This window comes from Mesitornis unicolor, unplaced genomic scaffold (assembly GCF_000695765.1).
Source record: "Mesitornis unicolor isolate BGI_N332 unplaced genomic scaffold, ASM69576v1 scaffold17290, whole genome shotgun sequence".
Lineage (NCBI taxonomy): Eukaryota > Metazoa > Chordata > Aves > Mesitornithiformes > Mesitornithidae > Mesitornis > Mesitornis unicolor.
In genome coordinates this window covers 90811-117518 of record NW_010157838.1, presented here as the reverse complement: position 1 = coordinate 117518, position 26708 = coordinate 90811, and the positions used below count along the sequence as shown (strand labels likewise).

At 36.2% G+C, this 26708-nt stretch overlaps 1 protein-coding gene across 1 annotated transcript in view; it reads left to right on the top strand.

Annotated features, from left to right (window-relative positions):
* Positions 1-26708, top strand: part of B3GNTL1 (UDP-GlcNAc:betaGal beta-1,3-N-acetylglucosaminyltransferase-like 1) — a gene marked incomplete at its 5' end in the record, with an annotated part of 109782 nt that overhangs the window by 4849 nt on the left and 78225 nt on the right. The window contains 2 exons of the mRNA XM_010181689.1: positions 5372-5437; positions 21589-21684. Coding sequence (XP_010179991.1) covers positions 5372-5437; positions 21589-21684 — 162 coding nt within the window. The remainder of the gene's footprint in view (positions 1-5371; positions 5438-21588; positions 21685-26708) is intronic.

Sequence of the window (26708 nt, the reverse complement as noted above, 5' to 3'; positions counted from 1 at the left end):
CCTACATGTACCTTCATCTGTTAATTAGTTTAAGTGGGTGCTTAGAATTGACAGTGAGGATTTTACTCATATCTGAGTTTACTGATTTTGCTGTTGAACACCATGTGAGTTACTTCCTTCCCTTGTCTGCAAACTCATGTCCTTTTTTCAGTCATCTGTTGGTGAGAAAGATCTCTCCAGTGACTACAGAAAAGCTCGATATGGAAAGTCACATGTCTAAGTTTGCTGAACAAATGCACCAAGGTGGGAGCTGCCTTGACAGCAAAAATTTCCTGATCAATTAATAGCAATGCTGAATTAATTTCAGTCTTTTTATGGAATCTTTTGATTTTATATTGATGGAAGGTGCTAGTCATTCAGACACATAACACCAAGTATATCCTCCTTTGTTGACCTTTTTGTTGCTATGCTCAGGAAAAGAAAGGTGCTTAATAAAGTTAGCTTCTTAAACTTTTGAAGTGTTTTCTTTGTTGTCCCCTTCTTTCTCTGTTTAATTCAGCAGTAGAAACATAAAAGTAGTATTTTTTCCTATGATTTTGCAAGTACTGACAGATCATTAGGACGTGTTCTGCTTGGTGACTTGTGTGTGGCAATTCACTATAGTTTGAGCAGGTGCAGGATAAATGAATGACCATTTGATGGACTGAAAGACTTTGGAGGTATCATACTGTATGTTATGTGTAATAGCTGCAATGGAAAGAAGGTGCTATTACTGGGTTTTTTGGGGTTTTAGTTTTTGGGGTTTTTTTAGCAGGCAAATGCAAAGGAATTTATAACAGCATGTGATGCTGAGTCTGTAATGTAAGCTTAAGAAAGCACTTCAGTACTGAACTATAAATAGTGTATTGTTTTATGTGAATTTGTCCTTGGTTTTCAAAGTAGCTGTGTATTGTGCTTTGAGTTGTATGTTTTGTTTTACTTTCTGAAGTGCAAAAAAACCCCTTTTACGGGAAAAATCATCAGGTTATCACTGTGGAGTTCAATGTGTTCCAGGTGGCCTGGTTGAAGAGACCAGTGAATGCTTGTCATTTGAATTTACCCAAATTGATTTAAGGAACACATACTGAAATAACAAGAGCTTTGAATAATATTCTTAAGCTCAGTGTATTGATTGAGTTTTCCTTTTCTTCAACTAAACATATGAGTAAAATAAAACAAAACAATTAGCTCAGTAGAAATAGTGTTTGTTTTTATAAAGAATGGAAGGAAAACAACCCAGCTGATAGCTGTATAATGAGCTTTTCTGATTTGGCAGTGCCTGTAGGTGGTGTGGAAGTTGACAGGAGCAAGCCAGCTTTCTGCAGAAGAGACATATTTGGTCGGAACACAAGCAGGCAGAACGCCTGTCCGACTGAAAGGTGATGGAGATCATGGCCCCCACACTGGCCGAAACACATCTGGGCTTGTTTAGAAATCCCTTCTGGCTTTTCATGTGAAATAAAGTCCTTTTCATTTTCCCATCTTTCAGCAAATTGTTTTCCTGCTCAGTATGGACACTGGAGAACAGGAAGCATGTTTGTGATCAACAAAAATCCTATAAATTCTGGGTTATTTTAAGTGCCTAAAGTAGTTTTCTTTTTATGTTGCTTTATTTCTTGCTGTTTACCTGTTTGTTTGGCCTTGTTTGCATTTTATGTATGTACATATTTAGATGACAGTAAAGCCAGCTATTACCTGAAATTTTTCTTAATTTTTCTACATTTTCGTGCATAGGATCACATGAAAATTACATAAGGAAAACCTTTTTTTACTGTAAGGGTGACAGAGCATGGCCCAGGCTGCCCAGAGGTGATGTGGAGTCTTCTTTGGAGACGTTCAAAACCCGCCTGGATGCGTTCCTGTGTGACCTGGTCTGGGTGATCCTGCTTTGGCAGGGGAGTTGGACTGGATGATCATTCGAGGTCCCTTTCAACTCCTAAGATTCTGTGATTCTGTTATTCTGTGCAAATAGATTTACTTACAGATTCTTTTTTCTTTAGCTATCCTATTGCAAGTATTGCTTAGTAAAGGCATACATTTATCTAGCATTTATTTTAAATCTGTTCTTTTGTCAGCTCTGTCAGTGGAGAAAATCTCTCTTTATCCTTTCTGCCATATATCTGCTAGGAGACAATTCTTAGGCACTTCCATATTAAGAGGGAAAATTGAATTTCAGTAGAAACTTCTGTTAAATGTCTGTTTTTAAAAATCGTATATTCAGTGTAATTCAGTGCTAGCCTTGTTATCTTCCCTACTTGCATCTAGGAGACAGAAACAAACTAAGTACACTTCCCTATTTGATATAGCAGCTACATTCAGATATGTACTTTTTTGTTGTTTGTTGTTTTTTTTTTGGTCTGACATGACATGAGTGAAAAATAATTTGGAAAGTGTTTCTCTACTTACTGATGTTTTCTCAGTTTTAAACCGAAAAAGATGACCAAACTCTGGCTGTAGAAACCAAAGTCTGGCAACGCAGTTGCTGAATTCAATATCATAAATACAACAGTTTTGATAGAAAATCTGTGATTGCATAATGTACAACTGGATAAAATATTTTAACACCTTAGTTGTCTAATACTGTAGCTGAGCTGCTTAAACTCCATAAACTCTTACCAGTACAGTGCATGGTTGGACATCTCACTCTTGCCAGTGGCCTATGAAGTTGAAAAATTTTTGAAGTGCCCTTATTTTGTGGTACAATCTTTTTTATTTTACTCATTAGAATTTAATTTGGTTTTTAAACACTGGTCTAGAATACAACCACATTACTTAGGATTATCTCCTTATAAATGTATTCTGTTTTCTACTTTGTGGTTACCTGCGCAGTCATCAATAGTAGAGAATCTGTAAAGTGTTGAAGTTGGATTCTACAGTGAGCTTTCTTTTATAGTTGCCCAGCCTGAGTCTAAAAAGCTAAGTGACTGATGTGACTTAATTTTGTCTGGGACGTGATTTATATTTTGTGCTGTTCTTCCTCATCACCTCATTGCTTTGTTACTTTGCTTGGGATTATGTCTTAAACTGCTGTGTTCTTTGTTTTCTTTCTTTCTCCTGCCATGAACGTGGAAAGTATCACAGTATACAGCAGTGCATCATATGTGTCAAACTGTTAAACAAACAAGCAAAAACCACAAAGGCAAAATTATTTTTGAAAAGCTTTTTTAAAGGTCATTCAGGATAAGGGTTCATAGAGTTTTCCAGCAGTAGAGAACAAAAATATATTTTAAAAAAAGGCATTTTGCAGGCCTCCGCTTTAGCTGGGTTTTACAGAATGTTGATGATCTTGATGATAGCCTTAAACCCAAATCTGTACACTTGTTAGTTTTACCAGTAGCTTCAAAATAGCACAGTGTTTTGTTAGGGGGAACTAGACCTTTCCTTTCAAATTGTCTGCATATGAAATCATAACGTTGACCTGTTTGGTGAACAGAATATTTGAATTTGGTTTGAATGCTTTTCACACTGATTTAACCTTTTAAATCAAGTAGATTTTTCATCTTTGTGAATGTACGGGTTCCGTTAAATTTATCTTTGTTGTGCAGGATCATAAACAGTGGAATCTTTTAGTACGAACTACATGTTGTATAGTGTAAGAGATAATAGTAACATTGTTCTAGGCATTTAAATTCCTTACTTTTTGATGGATTTCTTTTGTGTTCCCTTTTTTTAGGGATTTAACAAGACATATGAGAAACCTTAGTAATTCTTAAGGGAATAAAAAAAGCTCAGTTAAAATACATCTCCTGTTGTTTATATGAAAACCAGGTCTTAGTGTAAAAAAATCAGCTCTGTATTTGGCATAAAGAAATTTGATTATGGTTCTTATAGAAAGTGGAGTAAATGTTTTTTTGTAACATTTGCTTGATACAGTACCTGAATTCTGGTGCCTTATTGATAAAGTGGGTTAGATGGTAAATAATACCACAGTAGTTTTGATGTACAGAGGCTGACAAATGTGAAAGTTTGTTTTCACTCTTTTGACTTTGAAAATCAGTAACATCTCTTATGCTTATTTCTAAATATATCCTAAATACAAAATACAGAAAAATGCTTTTGACAATGTATTCCTTCCATCTTTTATAATCTGACATGTGATAAGGGTCAGTTTTATTGTTCCTTTGTTTTATCTTTAACCTTGAATTGTATTAAATAGTTGGATCTACTTCTAAAACCTTTTTCATCTTTACATTGTTTTTGATAAAACTATAGTGTCACCTTTATATCAAGGTCATTCAGTCCTCTAAGCTCTAGATATTTAAACACTTATATATTTTTGTTGCCATTTATTTGACTGAAAGTTTTAAAGCAAAAGTTGTTCTAAATTCAATGTCTGTTTTTTTGGCTGTAGTAGAAATCTCCTTAGAATTATTTTAACGTGAGGAACCGTTGGAAGAATGGATGTAGAACAGAAATTCAGGGGTCATTTGGGTTATGTGTGCCTGATAAGGAAGGGCAATTTCGAAATACTATGAGGAGAAATAGGTTGTGTTAGCTTCAACCAACATGTAAGAAAGACTGAACAGACTCTTTAAAAGAGAAGAAATGTGGCACTAAAATGGAAAAGAATATAGGTGGAAACCTCATGAGACTGAATTTAGGGAAGTAAATTTGTGCCACAGTTGGGCATTTCAATAGATAGTAAAACCATAGTGTAGAAAGGATATAATTTTGAACAGGAATATCTTCAGTCTGTTCAAGGGAGGACAGCAAGGTTACTAACTTTCCAAGGCAACCTGTGTTTTTGTATGTAAACAAAGTAGACCTTTGTGCTACAGGTGAAAGAAGTATTAACATCATATTTAAGTCTAGGTAGTGTGTTTTGAAGCCAGTGTCAATGCTGATGCATTTGATGAGTGTGGGTTTTTAGTTTTATTTTGTTTTATTTTCCTTAGAATTTGATAATTTCATAAATACTAGCTTTGTGCTCATGAAATGTGACACGTTGGTATATCTAGAGGCTGAAAGCTTTTCCTTATCAAGGAAACAAGGTACAGCCAGACTACAAGGAACATTTCCTCATATTGCTAGAATGTCTCATATCTCGTACTTTTAGTCAAGATTAGGTTCTTGTCAATACATCCTGCCAGTTCTGCTATATGAGTTGTTAAAGAGTTGATGAATCTCTTTAGAAATGTAGAACGTGTGAGTGCCCATAAGCTGTGTGTTGTGATCACAACACAGTTGTCACGTAGTAGATTTGGTCACTTCCAATTTGAACAGAATTGAGTTTAATCCACTAACAGTGTAAAGTCTCTTAATAGTTGTTCCGTTTCTATTTCTGACTGCAAGCCAGTAAAATGATGTTAATTTAGCAGCATATTCTAATGTGTGTCTGAGTACTGTACTGTGACCCTTTTTATGTTCAGTAACAGTGTGCTATTTATTCCAGGATGATGTGATGATGCCACAGCGGGTTAGACTGCAGCACGAAGCTGCCATTCAACACCCAAACAGTGTGAGTACTTTTTTCTTGTGTGTATTTGTGTGTTTTTCTTTTGCAGAGTGCCGGATACATCTTTAAAAGGATATGAAAATTTCACAGTAGGGCTGGTGGAGGCAAAGCAATAACCAGTGTATTCTTTTACTTTATTTTTAATCCTTGCACTGAATAGTAGCTTTGATTGAACTTCTTCCGTTTGTTTTCTCTGTTCAGTAAACCAAATCTCATTATGACAGTGATACTCTTTTTTCAGATAAGTATACAGGTTTTGCTAATGTATGTAATCTAAAGGAGAATGCCTTTTTTATGTCACGGTACTAAGTAACGTGAAAAGCTCTAAAAGATTTGCTACGGTTGTCATGTATCTGTTTCTAATATTTAAGAAACTTTAAACTGTAAGGAATGTATGGGTTATTACCATTAGTAAATGGGCCTACAGGTAAATTGATGTTTCTTTCTATGTCTGCCTGCAAAAGAAAACATTATCAGAATGCCATTCTTTATTCTTGTGAAATAAACTCTCAAAACCATTCTGTGAGATAGTTGTTTTATGACCTATATGATTTTGATTTTAAATAGATTTATGTGATTAGGGCTAGTATTATTTAGAGAGAGTTTGCGTATATATTCTACTTACCTGAAAATAATATAGAATTTGTTACAGCGATTACTTCATTTGTCAATGTTATTGACATAGATACTCCATTATAAACTGTAAACTGAGTGTGTATTCTTATCAGCAGTGCTCAGCAAAAATAGGCTTATTGTGTTCATGTCTCTGGCATTTTCTCTTCTGAGATTTGTTTCAATGTGCAAGATGTTTCTGGAAAGGAAAGGTCAGTTGACTTGATCTGTCAAGAAGGTATTTCTTGCAGGTCTCAGAACAAAATAGAGTTTTAGGATTATCACTCTCTGGGAATTAAACACCTTTTGAACTTTTCCTCCAAAACACGCTTGTTTCAAAGTAGAGGTTGTTGTGGTTGTTTCAGCTGAGGAATGTCTGCCAAACAACCTGCTGCTTGGTGGTGGGATGTGTACCTGCTTGTCACACCACCTGTGTTAGGTCTCTTATGAAATCTGATAATCCTTACAATGTAATTTATAAAATTACAGTTTTAGTAGTACTTGAGTAGCAGTTAACCTAAGTCACATTATGAACATAATAAAATGATACATCAAAAGGTGTTTTTGTTCTGATATCAATCAGTTAATGTAAATCTGTAGTAAAATGCCCAAAAACCGGAGAGGCAAGTTGATCCAGTAAGTTTGTTTTGTGGAAACTACTGTTAAGAGCTATCGTATTTCTTGCTTATATGACTTCTATAGCTGTATGTTAAAAGCTTTTCTTAAATTAGACTAATTTCAACTAAACAGTTTGTAGTCTATTTAGAAAACACTTCAACTGTTTTGCTTATATCCTGTTATACTTTAGAACCTAACAACATTCAGTATGAACTATTAAATGACAATCAAATAAGGAATAATGAGTGCCTGAGTAGACTGAAGGGTATGTCTTCATGATATATGCTAAGCAACACAAACTTGTTTTTCCCATGCTCCAAACTAATCTAAACTTGTAGTCCTGTTTTAACATGGTACATGTGGTAGGTTGCCCTTAGCTGGATGCCAGGTGTCCACCAAGCCACTCTATCACGCCCCTCCTCAGCAGGATAGGGGAGAGGGAAGGGAGAAAATAAAATGTAAAAAAACCCTTGTGGGTCAAGATAAAGGCAGTTTAATCAAAGCAAAAGCTGTGCGTGGAAGCAAAGGAAAACAAAAGATTTATTCCTTACTTCCCATCAGCAGGAGATGTGCTGACAGTTGCCAGAAGTAGGCCTTCAGTACACGTAGCGGTTGCTCTGGACAACAACTATGTATACCTTCTGGAGTGATGTTGCATTTTACAGAACTCTGAGTCGAAGGCCTGAAAGGAGAAGTGGAAACATATCCAAATGTTCCTGATGAGCAAATAGGTCAGTTTGGTCCAGAGCCCCCCAATAGTTCTGACATAACGTGAGTTACTTAGAGAAAGGGAAAGTTGACCTGGCCATCAATGTATTGGCCAATGTCAAGGTAGACTGCTCTTCTTAAAATGGTGATCACTCTCCTGTCCTCAGAATAATCGTGCCATTGCATTTTCTGACCTTGGAAGATGGTTGGGGATGTTTAAATGAAGTTCTGTTCCCTATTTGAAGTTCTGCCTCTAGCTTCAGTCAGTGTGATAAGCTAGAGTAGGTGGAGAGGCAGAAAGAAAAAAAAAAAAAGCAGAAGTTTGAGAAATGCCTGTGAAGCAGTGAGCTTTTTTGGTTTGTTCCTGAAATTCTAATTTGCAGGCTTGGACTTTCCACTGTTTTGCAACTTCTAACTTGGATTTTTGACTTTTTGTCTCAGTGTACTTTCTGAAATCTTGTTCCTAATCCTAGCCTTGTTGGTTGTTACTGAGATCCAGTTTTGGAAAGTAATATTCATGGTGGGCTCTAATATTGGAGGCTTCAGTCTACTGTTGTTCCTACTACAGATTTTACAGGTAAGAAAAGCCTCCAACTTACTCCACCAAGAGAAATCTTCTCCCAAATCCTAACTAATCCCTGAGGTTCTTCCACTTCCATGTTATCCTTAAATGCAAATCACCTTACCCTGACTTGAAGCTTGGCCTCTAAACAGCAGAACCAAAGATATCAGATGCCTTTGAAATGACTCCACAACCAGTTGTTTTTCAAAAAAACTGGTGTCTCTATCTCTGAAAAAGCAAGAGGCTTGCCCTTAGGTTCAGGTACTGGAACATGACTGTGGTTACACTGTGGCACCCCTTAGATTTATCAGTCTCATGTCCTGTATCCATGGATTACTTAATTATGCTTTAAGGAGCAAATTAAATTCTACTCTCTTAAGCTGTTCTTATCTGGAAGACTTTAAAAAAGAAGCCTCATAGCATGGAACTTTCTGTCATTGGTGACATTGACAGTGGAGGATTTTGGATCTCAAAAGACAGATTAGTAATATGTTGTGATTTCATTAAATGCAGCTCTCTAGAACCTCTGTCATCTTGTCCTCTGGTGAATATTCTATGTTATCTCCAAGTTTTGCTGACAAGGATTCTATAAATAGGACACTATCAGAAGGCACAAGTTTTTGAAACTTTGCATATTTATCTTACAGATTCTTAAGCTCTGCTAGCTCAATATGATTACCTGCTTTTATCAGTTTGAAAGCTTAGGGACATCGTACTATCTATTCATAATTTAATAGTGACCAGCCTTTTAGCACTGATTGTCCAATGCACATGTGCACTTATGCTGCATACAAGCGTGCGATCAAATTGCTTATGCTCAAATCAGGTAAGGAATCACTTTATTACTGCAGAATGAGCAACTGTTACTAAAATATCTTGCTCTAGTTTTTGTTAATCCCTAGAAGCAGCATCTATCCCATTTCTCCAGGGTAAGCCAGGTGTTGCTTATTTACCAGCCACAAATCATGTATGCTTTGTTGGCAGCTAATGAGTAGGAAGATTCAAGATCACCTTTCTCTTAATTCTGAAAAAATCAGGCCTTCATCTCTGATTCTACTTGCGTTGTTCTAGAGAAAATTCCACTTTGTGTACATACCAGTGTTCTGTTGAACAACACTCCTGAGCTTGGAGTAGCCCAGGAAATTATTTCCCAAACCACACACATGCACACTACAGTATTTCACACCTATGTCCCACACTTGCTCTGTTATTTTATTTAAGCGGAGTAGTACCCTTCAACAACTCCCAAAACTTTTTGTTTCAAGGAGATGGGAGATGGTTAGCAGTATCTGCTCCCAGTTATGTTGTTGCCAGGTGCATACATCAGGACCTGCTATGGGCATGCTGAGGTGGAATTGCTGGGTGGAGTTTGAGTACACTCTTGGAGAGCTTGAGTAGCATTATAGAGCTTCTCTGGAATGTGCCTCCTTCCTGAGATGCGCAGGGAACTGACCACACTTTGCCAAGCCACTGTGCCGTTATGGAGGCATTGAAGAACAGAGCAGCACTTGGAATACTTTTCCAGTTTGTCTTTTTCTGAAGGATTTCAGATACTGGAAAGAGAAAGAAGGGTGCTAAATGAGATGTACTGTTCACACTCAAAACTCACAGACTTTCTCATGTGGCTTCAAATATTTATATCTTTCTTTCTGCAGAATTGCTTCCAAAATAGCTAAGCTCTTCCTTACTGTCTCCCATGTCTTTCCATCAGCTGGAATTAAAATGTAGGCAATTGAAATAAAAAAAGATTATCTTCTTTTGTTCTTACTGGCTGAATAAGAGGAGAATCTGTACCAGTGTCAGAACGAACACCTTTCTTTTTGTTGTAAAAGTACTAGCCTCTTTCTCAAACATGTAGGATACCTAGGCATGTGAGAGAACACTGAGTAGAACAATTTGCATTTCTTCAATGAGAAATTCTCACTGTTTTGCATCTCTAAAGCAAATTTTTGGCATTTTCTGTAGCTTGGATTTAGATCAAGAGCTGCAGCGCCTAAGGCCATTTTAACCTATTGCATTATCTGAATGTGTTAACCGAGTGACTAAATTCTGCATATCTTTGATGGTTAACCTGACTCTAAGACAGTTAATTGGATTGAGTGAACTTGAACAATGCAAGGCAGTGCTAGTTCACAGACCTGTTCATCTGCCTCTGGGAAAGCTGTAAACAAATATTGTGCAATCAGCAAATGAACTGAAGAAATGAACAAATGAATGAGATAGCTGAGCTTGAGCCTTTCTTTAAGGCATTGAGTGTCATCTCCACCCCCACTGAAGCTCACAAATTAAACTTAGAAATGAAGTGGGATTTTTAGTTTAGTTTTGTTTTGTTTCTTTGTTTCTGTTTTTTTTTCTTTTGGTCTGGACACACACATTTCTTGATTTTGAAAGTGATAGTCTAGTAGATATGTTTGTCGTACTGTCACTGTACCCTGTGCCATTCTAATTGCCTAGACCTGTTAGACATTTCTATTGCATGTTAGAAGGACTGTTTTTTCCCTTACCTATTGCTGATTGAGCACTAGTTCGAATCACTTCATTTTCTCTCTTCTGTGACCAAAATGATCAGATTCCATTGATTCTTGATCGTGTCAGTCCTTTTAACTTCCACCTTACTCATTTAAATCGGTGTCAGAAATTGCAGGTAAAGGTGTTCGTGGTACCAATAGGAAGAGTATACAATAAAAAGAGTAGATCCTCTCTTACAGGTATATGAAGTAGATACTCATGTCGATAGAGAACTTTTAAGATAAGCATTCTGAGTGTTTTTATCGCTGTCATGATAATGAAATCTGATTATTTTTCAAAATACCTAAAAATTGAAAATGTTTAAACTGTTTTTACATTGGCAAAAGACAGGGGTTTTATATGAGTTAGTCCATGAGAGCAGTTTTGCCAGAATGGCTTTAACAACAAATACTGAGTTTTGTTTTGTTCTGAGTGCAAAAAGATAAATAGACATTCTTATCTGTTAGTGAGTGCTGTATTTTAGATCTAGCTGTTGTCCTTGGTGGGAGGGAGGTAATTCTAGGTAGTCTGGGCCAGATTCCTGTGTACTGCCTCGCATATCTGAGCAGCTCTGTAAGTCAGAGCGTGCACTGCTTGTTTTGCGTACAAAAAGAGCACTGTATGTAAATAGTGTGTCCTAAATTACTTGTTTTGCTGAGTAGTTAAGATGTTGTGTACTCAGCTAGTGGAAAAAACATCTAGAGAACTGTTTCCATCTTGTCTCAGGTGTGCAACTGCACGTGTAGAAACTCTTGTGACAGAATTCCAGCGCAGCATTGCTCACTACAGCACTGGCTTCTACAACATAAACTTTTCAGTGTAGCCTTTTACTGAGCAGCTGTGCCATTTCACGTTGATGTGGGGTTTTTTTTGTTCCTGCTTATTATCACAAGTCTGGAATAAAGGCAGAAGATTGTTTTATCTGTCTTGTGCTAGGCCAGGCTGTTTCATGATGAAAGGAAGCATGGGACGAAAAATAAAAATGCGAAATAAAATAGAGAGGGAGGCCACCTTATACGTTGGCAGCCTGCAGTAGCAGTTTGGGAATATTGGCAGTCCTCAGTATGTAGTGATCTTTAAATTCCACATACCAGTGGAGTTTGGTCACCTCTGAAAGATCTTAAAGCCTTTTGTTTGCTATATCTTCTTATTAGTCTAATGTTAGGGTAGTCCTGAAAATAGCAGATTACCTTTCAGACTACCTGCTGTGTTTCCTCTTCTGTACTTTCTCTTGGGAGTGAAAATTGTTATTATGCCGTCTGGTAATTACATTGCACTGAGACATGCATTTATTCTATCTAATGAACAAGGTAGCCTTGTTTGTATGGGTAGGGCTGGCAAAATTGAGGTAATTTGTGTCTCCTATACCTGTGTCTTGTTCTTAAAACAGTCTTTTCTTACATAATACTCATTGGAATTCAGAAACTCTATGAACTTGTGTGGATTTTCATATAGTTGCACCTGGTACTTTATCTTTAAACTGGAAATCATGCAAAGGAATAGTTTTTTAGAAGTTTTGCTGTTCTAGTGGAGTGACATGTCATTAGTAAATACATGAAGAAGTAAGCTAAATTTTAAATGTGTTCATGAACTCTTCAGCATGTTTGGATCACAGTGAGATGCTACACAGTGCAAAAATACATCCTGTACCAAGACATCTTTGTGGAGAGGGAGTAGCAGACAGAAGCTTGCTCTGAAAAAATCTATAGCTGTGATTAGAGCAGTGCTGAACCCTAGCAAATATTTCCTGCCTTCCAACAGTTTTAACAGGGCTTGCTTCTGCTCTCACAGCAGCTTTAGCTGGTCAGGCTGGAACATGGACAGATCAAGGTTATATCTGCCTGTAAAAGAGTTGCTCTCAGGAGCTTTAGATCAGGTCTTGTTTAACTGAAGCAGTGTGATGCAGTGGACAAGGACTTCATTTAGGAGTGAGAAGATGCAAATTTGCCTCCAGAGTGGCTTTGCCATTCCTTGTCTACTGTTTTAAGGCAGTGGTCAATAACATTGTTCTGTAGCCTGAGCCTTTATTCCTGAGGGCTTTTATTACGTTTTATCTACTTGAATTAGACAGTTTTAGTCTGGGCTGCGAAAATAGGTATTATCTTGTATGTAACTTTGCAGCCGAGGAAATATAATAGACATATTTGAAGGCTTACTAAATTGTCATTGAACATAACTACATAGTGTTGAAATATTACCTCTCTGTTTGGTGTGGTAGAAAAGTCCCTCCACTTAAATTCTGTCCTTCCTGTGTGCAACAAGTTAATGGTTGTTCATGATCTTCTCTCATTCTGTGTTTTGCTAATCTCCCTTTTATTGTTTTGTCTTCCAGTTGTTGCATGTGGCCTAGCAGATTTTTCTTTGATAAATGCTTGCATTTTCGACATGAAGCTGATTAAAATCTTCCTTGTGTAGAACTTAAGTAATCTTTTTTTCTCCTTAGTTAATTTGCATCAGTTCTCCTGTCTCCCTTACTCAGCTTGTTTGAGACGGATCAGTGTGTGTTGCCCAGGCATGTCCTAACAAGCAGTACCTATGGAGTTTAGCTTTAATATAAGCGTTAATTCACATAACAGCTACTAAACAAAAATTAATTTGATGCACATGTCTTGAAGGGTAGCTGAATAGATCAGATTTGTTTGCTCAGCCTTGTTTGTTGGAATTTGCTCCACTAGATGGGCTAAGGAGGCTTTTGTCTATCTTTGGAGAGGAAAATGAGATTATATTCCTGAGGTCATTACCTGCAATTCTACATTGTCCAAAATCAGGGTTTTTTATGTAGAAGAAAAAATTGTCCAGATAAATATTTTCATGAACTAATCCAACTATCCTGGTTGTTAAAACTTTTACTAGGTCCCTGTATACTGCACACCATAAACATACTACAAGTCTTTAACGTTTTTCTCCAGCCTATTGAAAATGTAAATCTAAATTAAGGCTATCCAGTATAAATACTTACAAAAATAAAGATATTTATGACTTTGGGAAATTTGTCATTATAGGTTTTAAAAAGTTATTTATTTATTATTTCTTATTTCAATAATCTTTTGATATGGAGAGTAGAAACTAGAGCAGCAGTTGTCTTCTGAAGTGGTGACAGAGAAGTATGTTTAAGCGAAGAAAATAGGATTAATTTTCTCTTTCTGCACTGAAGATTAGAAATATTCTCTTGGTTTAACAACGTGAGAGTATTATTCTTATGGCGGTTTTCATTTATTTGGCCTCTCCATGTACGTCACCCAGATCTGCTGGAATTCAGCTGTGTCTTTGCTTCTTATTAGGCAGCTTCCTTAAAGATTCTTTTTAATTTGGTATTGCTGAAAAACCACAGTTCGTTTTCAAAGTCACAATGTCAGTTTAAGTCTGTTCTACATTTAATCAAATATCCCAAATGAGAAACATCCCAACTTGCACCACTTTGTAATTACGTTTGTGTTTAATATGGCCTCCACATGTCAATAACCCCATCAAATGACTCTGATTACTAGAGTTTGATATACATGAACGTCTGATTGTAATGCAGACTTTCAGCGTATTTCATTTTTAAAACTATGTCTGAAGCATAAAATGTTTGAAAATCAAGATTCCTTCCTTGTGTTTAGATTTTTTGCTGTGGTGGTAACTATTATTAATCCAATCCTACCTTGTGGAGCTACAGACGCAAGAGAATCACAGAATCACAGAACATTAGGGATTGGAAGGGACCTCCAAAGCTCATCCAGTCCAATCCCCCTGCCGGAGCAGGAACACCCAGATGAGGTTACACAGGAAGGCGTCCAGGTGGGTTTTGAATGTCTCCAGAGAAGGAGAAAGGAGAAGGAGAAATCGGCTTTAAAATAGAAATTGTGCAAATATATTGCTTTTTCTGACTGTTCTTAAGCTTCAGAGTGTGTGCGCACTGGCCTTAGTGTGAAGGTTGAGCCCTTAGAATGCTGTTTATCCTACAGTGGCAGATTTTGAATGAGGACTTCTGAGGCCTGGTGCTTTTTCCTCCCTAAGCTAGTTATCAAAATATTGGTGCTTACTAGTTTACCTTCCAAAAGGACTTCTGAAACTCATTTAATTTGCTGTAATACCTACAGATTTGCTGTAGTATCTTTTCAGTGATCCTTACTTGAAGTTTTTCCAGAAATGTCATGTTCGTACTTCATGATGTCACATGTATGGCAATGTCTTTTTAAAATGTACGTGTGGTGTGATACTCAGCGGTGCTCATTCGGATTAAACAACCTTGACTTCTTGTTTCTCATATAAATTCACTGAAGAAAATTTAGACGACTTTGGTTTTTAATTACTCTTTTTTTAAGTGCTGAAAATAAACGTGTAACATCCTATTGTGGACTTTGGACTTGAACGAGTGCCGAGAAGAACGTTTAACAGCTGTTCTTATAAACGAGTTGCTGTAAGATAAGAACCTCTGGGGAAATGGATATTCATCTGACCTGAAGGATTCTCTGGAGAGTCAGCGCTATCAGCTTATTTTATAATTTTTAAAACATGCTTTAAATACACAAGAGGGTGTTTTGTATCTTTACACCTATTGCAAATTGCTTCACAGGTGTCCTGTGTTCTGAAGAACACTGTTTCCTCCACTGGAAAGGGAGGAGAGAGGAAATACATTTTACTGCCTTCTTCCCCTGGTATATGATTTTGGATAGATCTTAACCACATAAAAATATTGCTTCTATTTATCTTTCCATTTTGATTGCATTAAATGATGATTGCAAAATCCTTCTTAAAGCCACTGGTATCTTAAGTCATTTTATCATTCTGCTACATTAAGAAAAAAAAAAAGTCACGGGACTCCAGACAAACACAATATAATTTGAAGAAAATCCTTCAGTATTTTTAATAGTTAATGTAATAAAGCTCTAGATATTCTGAGTAAATTACAAAAAAAGACTTGAGGAAGGTTGTGTTAATCATGTTTGCTGTGAAAAATGGGTGATCTGATGAGATAATGCTGAGTCACAGCTGTGCAATTAAAAATCATGCTACAAGCACTATTTCATAAGTCTACCTGAAAAGAAATCCTGGACTGTCTCAATGAATTGCTCTTTTCATGTAGATTTCTACTTGACGCTTCCAATAAAACATCCTGGGGATGCTGCTGATCCATACTTGTAACAGTTGGTGTTAGAGGTATTCCACCAATATCTAAAGCTTTGCTGATCTTTCAGACAAATATGCATAAGTGGATGTATTTATAAAGGAGGCTGCATGCACCCAGGAAGAAAATCAAAACTTCTATAAAAGTTTGTACAAACAAATAATATTTAAAATATAACATGAATGAAAACCAAATAAATCAATACAGAGAGAAGATGGAGAGAAAAATTTTCACTCTCCTCTCAGGTTTTGCTCAGAATTTCAGGATATGTTTGCAATGTTGCATTAATTGAGAGGGGCTGTGTGTAGAAATTACCACAACAGAAATCGTAGAAGTAGGGTCTGGAGACAGCACATGTGATGTCTGCCTTTCCTTTGTATGGCAAGATGTAGGCATGATTAACAAAAGCTTTTCTTAAACATTCGGGATGAGGTAAATGTCTCCTTTTAGTTTAGGAAATCTCCCTCTGTGCACACTGATAAACTGCCACATTGAGGGAAAACATTGGCATGCACTAGACAGAATCCTTCCTGTATTGCTTCTTATTTGAATAGTCTTCTTGTGGAATGTTATATAGGATCAGAAGTCATGATACTTCTAATTAAAGCTTCACTGAGTGGTTAATTACATTCTCTTCTAGGAGGTTTATGTCATTGTCGTATTTCTAACACAAAACTCAAAGTTTTATACATTTTATAACCTTTGAAAGTTAAACTTCATTTAATACCGTAAGTTGAGGAAAGCAATTTATTTTGTACAGGGAAGGTGTGGATTTTTCTTTGCTAAAAAGAGTTATTTCTCCAATACCTGCTTCAATATCGTTATTACTTGGTTAATTAAAAAAAACTTCATAAAACAAAGTTCTTTAAAAGAAGACAAATTATATGAAGAAATCATATGTATATATATAGCAAGTACTAGGTGTCTACTACCTTATAGAGAATTTATGCTTTTGCCTGTTTTTGTTCATTTCCCCTTTTTATAAAATTAGGATGGAAGAAAATGGATAACATTGGAGACCAATTAATTTTTCATTCTCATTTCCTCTTTAGTGCAACAGGAGGGTTCTGACCCATGGGCTGTCTCCTGAATAAGAAAGATTCTTCGTGCTAGAGGAAGTTGTCGTGATTAAAAAAAAAAAGCACCACATCTGCAGAAAGTGCGTTGTTTTTAATGACTGTCAACTCATTTAATCTTTGCTTCCTCTCAGCCACTTCCTTTTCCATTTATATGTGCAAGATAAAATATAAAACCCTAAAATGATGACAGTAAGAAATATCTTTACCTGAATACTACATTTGAAAACAAACATCAGTGAAAAGTTGGAACAAGTTATGGCATGTAAGCAGATGGCTGATGTTGCTGCTTGGTACAGAATGCTGATTTTTGTACATATCAGATATAGGACTTCAGTGGAACAGTTTTATAACTCACAGAACAGTGACTATATGCATTCATAGTACAAGTTTGAAATGTATATAATAGTCCTGCCTAGTTCCTCTGAGTTTGTAACTGTTATGATAATAGTTATATGATGATTAATGTGATCATAACTCGTCAGAGTTGTAATCGTAACTCTGAACTTCATATTGAAGTAGTATTGAACGTGCTCATTAGATTTCTGTTTCATACATGATGGGTAACCCGGTGTACTGTGACCAATTTAGAGCATCTGTTTCACGGAGAGCCGCGTTACTCTAGTTTTATATTATTTTTACTTTTTAAATTGTATCATAGTTCTATTGCATTAAAGTGCCCTAACTCCTGAAAATGTTTTAAATGTAGTGGCATAAAGTACATATCCATGACTTCGATTCTGATAATCTTATTTAGATGCAGTTCATTAATTCCACTCCTAATCATGTGAAGTGGTAGAGTTATTAGAGAAGATTTAGGTGCCTAAAACCAGACAGGTGATCCTATTTTTGAGACCTTAGGCTGTCTGAGAACGTCTAGGCAGGACTGGCAGATGCCAGAAGCCTGGTTCTTCTGTGAAGCGTAGCTGGAGGCCAGGAAGGACAATAGGGCCATAAGCTGGATGCTTACTTTTAGTCACTCCTTCCCACAAAGCTTATTTTAAGGCATTTATATTCTTGTATGGCTTTTCAGTGTATATATTTGTTGGTGGTTAAGGTACAACTGATTTATGCTCTTAATATTCATACCCATTCCTGTCTCTCGCTGCCAAAAGTTATAAATTATTTTGTATTTCTTTCCCAAGACACCAGTGCTGATTGCAATTAAGTAAATAGCTAAATAAACTACAAGTTACGTTTAATACATAAATAAAGTAATTGTCTGTCTAGAAAGTGAATTACCTCATCTGATGTTGTAGCAGAAGGGGTTGTCATGATTTTCTCTCCTACTTAGTTTTGCTCTGCCATGAACTGCCACAGACCTTTGCTATGAGCCAGAAAAGTATTTACAGCATATAGTGCTGCTTCCTATACAACTACTATTCATACTGCATTACAGCAAGTTTCCAGTTGGAATATGAAGTGTATTGCATTTATTGTATATATTACATAGTTTTATCTAGGTACAAGTATATGCCAGTATAGAGTTAGCATTTGTAATATAAAAAAAACCTTGCATAATTAGATCAAAAAGTTGAAACTTGGATGAACTCAATTTTTGCGTAGAAATGGAATCTCAGAATAGTGTAAAGAATATTCTCCTAATATTCTGTGATATTCTTCCTGCTTTGGCAGGGGGATTGGACTAGATGATCTTTCGAGGTCTCTTCCAACTCCTAGTATTCTGTGATAATGTTTTTAATACAGAGAGAGTCTTATTTTCTGGAATTCTGAATGAGTGTAAAATAGGCCAGGAAGATTTTTATCTAAGTATTTTAGAACTGAGGAACGAAACAACAGTGAAAAACCTTTCACTTCAATTTAAAAGCTATAAGGAAGCATTGAGTGAAGTGAATATAACAGCTCTGTGAGACATGGAGGAAATGGGAAGCAGTGTGCAATTGCTTCTGCTGCCACACCTTACACAGGGGAAGTGGAGGAAGCCATTCGTACTCTAAATAATCCTGATTGGGATTGGATGAAAGAAGCTGCTTAAATGAGCTTTACAGAAGCTGTATCAAAGGCTCAGGTGGAGTTACTCTGTTGGTGATGTTTGTCTTACAACCATATAAATTGAGTATCCCACCGAATCATGAATTGAAAGTCCCATTGGGAGAGGAATGATACAACTGAAGAGCAGAAAGCTGTGGATTTTTTTTGGCTGAGAATCTAGAAATAGATTTGACTGCATAGTGACAATGTTAAGATTTGTCTGGAAAACATCTCTCTTAAGATGATGCTAAAAGCAGTCTTGAGTGGTAATGGTTCTGAATTTCACTGTTATGTTAGGGTAGAGGGAAGTGCAAACATTTCACTTCTTACAAAATGCTGTGTTATGCATTTGTCATTATTTTCCTGCTGTTTTGCAAGATCAAAATGCAGCTGTTCTCTGTAACATGTATTTATTTATTTATTTATTTATTATTAAGTGTATTTTGCCATGATATCATTAGAATTAAAGAATATCATTAAATGATGTCTCACAATACCATCTTCTGCAGGAGGGAGATCCTTGCTTTTATGTGCCCTGCTGCTGGGTTTGGTACATCCATGGAAATCTTAGAAAAGGCCACTAAGAACACCAACCATGGCTTTTTTTGTTCCTTTGCTTTTAAAGAAAGGAATTGTCAGGTGATTGTTGTGTTGTGTTGAATGTACAGATAATTGATCAAACCCATTCACTTTTCTCTGGAAGCATAAGGAGTTGAGATCTGAACCAATTGTTCTTTAGGGACTTTAGGGAATTACAGTCCTTTAGCTGACCACCTGGATTCAACATTTTTTCGATTGTTTAAACTATCAACAGCATTTATGAAAATGGTCAGACTGGTTAGAAATTCATATAAAAATATGAAAGTCTGTCCTCTGCTTCTCATTTAAATTTCAGATTGCATAGGAAGAGATGACTTACACTTAACTTCTTGGCTCTAGTTGAAAACCAAGTTTTCAGAAAAACAAACCTGAGATTCTCCTTTTTATCTCTGACCCTGTAAAAAGTGTTTGTGATTCTGTATTTGTTCATCTTAGGCTGTGACTGTTTGAATAAAGAAACTAAATTTCCGTGTTATATTCTTACAGAATACCTTTCAATAAAAAAGTGCTTTGTAATTTTTCCATTCTGATTTTCATGCATAGATTTGTAAATTGTCTTTGTAAGTTACTAAATCCTAGGATATGCAAGAGAAGGTTAATGAGATCTTGGTTAATGAAGAGTAGGAAGAGTTCTGTATATGGTTCTATTCTTAAATAAAAATCATTCCCACAGAACAGAATATGCATACGTATATATAACAGAATATACATAAATCTAATGCAACTTCTGTGAAGTTTTTGTATTTGTGGAGTGCTGCCTTTAAAACGTATCTATGAACTCTTCTAATTGGTATTCAGTTTAAAAGAATTTTAGGTCAATCTTCTGAAAATGTTTTAGTATTACTTAGCTGTACTTCAGGAGAAAGTTAGGATAAGGATTGAAGTTACGGTTATTCATAGTTGTCATTGAGGAAAAATTTTATAGTTCAGAGACATTGTTTTATTCTTATGGGATAAGCAAATCATGGGGTTTTTTTCGTGTTTGTTATTTTGATTGTATTTAATCATACTCTAAATTATGATGTTTCATTGCCAGCAGTCCCCTAGCAAGATCTCTTCACGGTGTTTTTGTTCCCACTTCAAAAGTATTCATAACTGCACGTGCAGAATTCTAGCCTGCCTGCTTACATCTGTGGGGGGTTTAAAGCTCTGTAAACAGAGGCACCTGAAAGATTTAAACTTGCTGTGCGCAGTGTGTGCACTTACATTCCTTATGAATGCTTAGGGTGGAAAATAGACCAAGTTTTTCTCACTGTTCCTTAACAAGACTTGATTATCTGAAATTATCTGAAATTAGTTTTCAGAAATACTAATACCTACACTTTGGTGTTAATTCCTCATGAATGAACACATCCTCAACAGGGAATATCCATCAAAATCTGGAAGAGAAATAGAAGGTTATAGTTATAGTATGTGTTATAGTATGACAGGAGTGTAGTTTATGGTATAAAACAGTATCAGCTTACTTTGCATATATAAGGAAATCCTGTAGTACCCTAAAGGTTTCGGGTAAACTGAAGACTATTGGGAGCAGCGAACAGCAGAGTTCTGTATAATCGCAATCCTCGAGTTCTGCTTGGCTTCATCCTTGTCCAACCACAGATTTGTGGAGTAAACGGTTTGTAAGAAAGTGTATTAATATGTGTCTATGCAGTTTCAGATATTATGAAATCCTTCTAATGCATATTGGAAGCTATTTATTATGCCAATAGGTGTTCAGAATATTAAAATTCATATTTAAAACATACAGCTACGGAACGGTATTAGAGAAGAAAATGTTGCTCAAATGGGTATACAGTACAAATCAAAATGGGATGTCTACATTGTTCTACTGTGAATGAGACAAATCAGAATACAGATTTTTTTTTCCCTATTTTATATGAATTATAAGTAACGTGCAGTATTATAGGTTATGGCACTGTTGATATGATTGTCTGGTGTTATCCAAGTTCTAATTTTCATTTGCCAAACTTTATTTTGGTTGAAATTTTACATTCTAGATGTCTGCCTTTGGATGACTTTCCTTTGAAAACGTCAAACAAAAAGGTTAAAATATTCCCATGACTTAAGCTATTGGAAAGATGCTTCTCAATGTTAGTTCCTTAGAGACCTTTTAAAGTCTGTAGCTATTTAACATTGGAGCAGAGTGACTGTGACATTAAGTTATGTTAACGTTATGTTAATGTTATGTTACATATTCTATTCTATTCTATTCTATTCTATTCTAAACATAGAAGGGGGCTAATAGGGACTGTATAGATAATCTTAATTCTTGGAGTTCCCATGTTTTGAAAGCTTATTTTATGATACTGTTGCCATGTGGGTGTACAGCAGTTTACAGTATGTGATTTTTCTCATTTTGCTTTAGATTATTGGTTGCCAAGTCAGAAGAGAGCCATCAGAGTCTACTGAACGGTATACTCGTTGGATCAATAATCTGACTGAAGAACAACTTCTTACACAGGTATTCTTATTTCAACTGTGACTCAAATTACAGGAGAAAAATAGAGCAGAAGTTTTATTTAGGTAGACTTTTTCCAGTCATTGGCAATACTTGATAGCTTACTAAGGTTATCAGATTCTTATATTTAAGGCTAGTCTTTTCAGTAAGAGACAAGTTTATGGTGTGCTTGATCATTATGTCATGATGACTTCACACAGAGTGAGAGCGAAGCTTTCAGGTTCATAGTAAGCCTCACACTTCTCCGTGCTGTCTCTGGTTAAATGCATATGCTTTCATGATCTAATAATTAGCTTAAGGTTTTCTTTTTAAAAGGTGTATTTAAATGCAAAAGGATTAAAAAAATCTTTCTTAAGAATGATTTCCCTCCCCCTCCAAGGTGAAGTACTGACCTCTTCTGCTTCTGTTGTTTTGCTAGATATAATTTTATAATAGCAATTCTACAAGCATTAAACATTGGGCTCCTTACACATGTTTGTAAGTAAGATGAGTCTTGCGCAACTGAAGATGACAGTTTTGGCATAAAGAAAGGTTGTTTCGTTAGGCAGGCGGCCAATGCTGAACTAAAGGAGACTTTGGCAAAAACAAGTTAAACTGTGGAAGAAATCAATCCAGCTTGTGGAGGAATGTGTGTGCTGAGTATTATAAGAAATCTAATGGATGGTTAGCGGAAAACATCCCAGCAGGCATTAAGATGCAAGTATTTGGGGTTGGATTTTGTGATGCTATGGTAAGAAGACATTTGCTTTTGATTTTCCTGGATTTAAGTGGCTGGAAAGATTAACATACCCTTGTTTGTTAGACTTCGTTGTAAACTGTGTTGTGTTCCCCTTTACCCTAAGCCCCAAAGACATACTTACAGGCTCTGCTATGGTCATTGTAACACAAGAACTAATCTATAGACCTTGTTCTAAAGTCAGCAGTGGTATTACGGTTCCCTATAATTCACAAAGTGAAAGTTGTTACAGACAAAGTTACACATGGAATATTTGGATTTGCCTTTGAGTATTGCATTAGAAAAAGAATGGATTTAAACCAGTGAATTTATCTGACACCAACATCTGTATTACTGTATTGTTGAAGAGAAGAGAAAGGTTTTTACATCCTGAAGTTTTTCTGTCCTACACATTCTGAAGTGTTTTGTCTGAGTGGCTGCTGGATGGGGTCTTTAATGAATTAAACTGGAAATTAAAAGAAATATCCTAATTCTGAGAATATTTAGGTAGGGATATGAAAAAGAAAACCCATTTTAAGAGGGGGATGTGTGTCTTTTGGAAGAGGTTATTTAATATAGTGTTTCTGATGGTAGGATACAAATACAGTGACCTAGGAAGTCTCTTGCAATTTCATGTGCCTACAAATATCTCTTAAAGACTTAATCAAGCAGCATATGTAATCCATTATTTTTACATATGATTTAGATTCACACATTTTACAAATAGATGAGGAATTTTGGAAAATGTATTGGGGTTTGGAACTAGAAAGCTGCATAGCAGAACTTGTGCTACTTGTCTGTGAGTTTATTAATAAGATGACATTTATAGAAGCACACTATTTATGTGTTCCTAATTCATTTTTTTAAATTGTTACCTGTTCTCTACCAGATTGAATGCAGAAATAGAAGATCCTCAAAGACACTAGATTTCTGAAAATTCTGTGGAAGTATGAAGCTAGGACAGATTGTGCAGCACCAGCTGCAATTCATATGTTGTTAAGCTCCACAGAATCCACTTGGTCAGAGATTTTAGGTGCCCAATCATCAGACAAGCTTCAGCTGTGTCACAGTGCTTGAAGTTTGGAAGCTTGGCTTTTCTAACTCTGGTGCTAAAAGATCTGTTTGATTTCTAGAGCAGAGCACGTCAGCATATGCCACCTCTCCTGCCTCAGTGTCCATTCTTCTGATCAGAAATTCAGGTAGGAAGGTAATTATTTTGCTTTTCCATGACTTAAAAATTATGGGGAGGAGGAAGAATTGGGAGTAAAAACCCTATCAGCTGTTCTCTAATAATCAGGATGTGAATCAATTATGTAAGGTTAGGCCTGATTTGTCCCACTCCCCTGCTCCTGATACAGCATGTATTTTATTTTGGATATGCTTTTAAAAAAAATCTCTTCAGTAAATAAGCCCCAGGAAAACTACAGTGATGGGCCTTTGCAAATGGTTTTGTAGAATCTCTGGGAGGAGCGGTCCTTCAGGGAATTCAGGAAAATTGGCTTTAATTTACAGCATATTGTCTCCAGCAGTTTCCTGTAGTGAAAGAATGTCCAGCTTTTTTTAGCTCTGTCTATACTCAGTGCCCAGCTTTTTTTCCAGTTGCTTCTGCTGCATTTCTTTATCACGCGCATGTAAATTTTTTGTGCTGTAAATTGGGAAACCAAGCAACCAGTTAAAAAGGATAATTAGCCAACTGTTGAGATCTTGTAATCTCCTATCATAATATTCATGTTATTAATCAAATCATATCCTTTAGCATTTCATTGCTTTACTATACAGTGACTAAAGTCCAGTTTGAAAGAGGTGGGTGGTAGTAAATGTTTTGTTAGGAGGTTGGATGGCTTCACGTGCCTTGGTGCTGGCTGCTGGTTTTACATCACTTGAGTCAGTACCAGATCTCTGGATCAAATGTCCATCCCCTGTCCTCACGCTGAGAAGATCATTCGATGCAAAATGCTTCTAGCATTTTAACTTTTATTTTCCCTTAGCCATGGCCTCTTGATGCTTACTCATCCATTAAATGTTTCTCTAAACAATTATACTGTAACATTCCAAAGATACTTTATGGTATGCGTGAAATTTCAGAATGTATACCCCAGAGAGTGTGGGAGGAGTAAGAGAGGAGAAAGAGAGCACAATAATGAGAAAACTATTTTTTAATAGATTAGTATTTCCTTGTTTAGTGTTGTCTTCTGTATAAATGATGAGTGATTAAAACATGCTTGTATAGGTATATTAATGTAAGCCTTAAAATACATGCAGATCTGTTCTGGTAGATGTGCTATCTTTCTGGCCAATAGTAAAAAAAAAAAAAAAAGAAAGAAAAAGTGTGATTTCAGTTGTTCAGTAAATGCAGAGCACAGTGACAGGTACAGGAAGAAAATGAGCAGAGAGAACTGACTGTGATGTTGAAGTAAGTGAAAAACTTTAGATTAAAACTAATCCTACAGGATATCTGAGTCTGAATTGTGCTTGAGATGTGCTTGAGGTTTGATCATGCCACCCTTCTTGTACACTGGAAATTTTACTGTGCTGTATAAGTAACAATGTCTGAATGGTTTTAAGGTTGGATTAATTACACAAATATTTATACAAGTAGTTTTTAAGAATTGTTGGTGACTGTAAGTAACACAGCTGAGCTCATATCCACGTCTGTTAAATCACTACTTTAGGTTAGTTTAGTCTCACAGCCTGCGAACTGCTGTATTCAGCATCATTCCATCTGACCTACCATTTTTTTCTCCCCAAAGACAGAAGACTTCTCTGCTTTCATATGGTTGTTCACTTCGAAAGCAGACAGCAAGCTTAGAATGGTATGTGAGGAGACTCTTGCAAAAAGGAGTGGGCTCTGTGGTTGATAAGATTGGACTGCCCTAATTTAGAAAAACAATGATCTGAACAAGACATGATGATTCTGTTTGTCCGTTGTCCACCGTACTGTGGCTGTATTTCTTCCTGATCCATTCTGTACTTTGCAGATTATCTCAGAGCTCTTTGTGTTGGATAAATCTGGAAGTTTTCACAGGTGATTTGTAGTTCTTGCCAATAATCCATCTGGACCACCTGATAGAAGAGCAATGATAAAGATGTTTGAGTTCCATAATATACACTTTACTGTGCTGTTATAGGTGCCTGTTAAACTTAGCTAATAGGTTTAAAAGCAGTGATTCTCTACTCACTAAGTCTTCTTTTATTAAAATTTAATTAATATTTTATATAAGTTCATGCTACAAATCAGCATTTAGTACAGATACTCAGTTTGGAAACAGATCCAGCATTATGGCTGAGTTGAGCATGTAGCTTGTGCTGAAGGCAAGAAGGATCTGAGAACATGGCTGGACCTTCTCCATAAATTCACTCAATAAAGTACATAAAGTACGCTCAATATTGCATTGTCATCATGTGTCTTAACAGGCAACTCCTTGCTGGTAAAAAGCTGGTAGGAGTAGATAGGATGAATTTTCCAGGTGGCCTACATATTGAATATCTCTGCCTTAAGGCATCTGTTTTGTCTGCTTGCAGACCAGAAAATTCCAACTTTGTAAGTGCTAGAGTTGGTTGTCAGTGTGTCAGAACTGAAATAATAATTGAGCTGGCAATTTGAGAGTGGGTATATCCAATGGGTGTTCTCTGGTTATATTAGTAAAGGCAGAAACCGGACAGACGGTAAGACTTTCTTACCTAAGAATGAATAAAACATGAAAAGGCTGATTGCCATCTTCCCCACCCCCTGTATCTTTGCCACTATTAATGGCTCACTTGTATTTGTCGTCTTTCAGTAAAAAGATACTCAACGCTTTCAAGGGCTTTTTTGTCACTGTTTCCTCTTCCTTTGCCCACTTTATCTAAAAATGCGTCATTAATAGTGAAATCCTGATGTTTTTCTACTGAGTAAAAGAACCAAAGTCACAAACTGGTTAATTACAGTAGGTTCTACAAATTTATATGGGATTAAGCATATATCATATAAGAAAAAAAAAAACCAACACAAAACCAGCAATGGGCTGCTTCCTTTTCTGGTTGTACTTTCTCTCTTCTGGAGGAGAATGAACCAAAGTTTCACAAGCTCATCAGTGTTTATATTTACATTTGAAAATGCATGTTAAAGGGGTTCATGGAGTTCTAAAAGTTTAATGAGAAGTGGCTTACCCACATCTGTGAACTCCAAGCACAATTAGAATTTCCTAGTGAGGCTTTATGTGAAGGCATCTCAGGGTCAAATATTTTTGAACTTTGAACAGCTTTGCAGTAGTTCAAAATGTATACAGATTTTGCTTTGGGTGTTAGCAGTTTTGCATGAGCTTAAAGATAC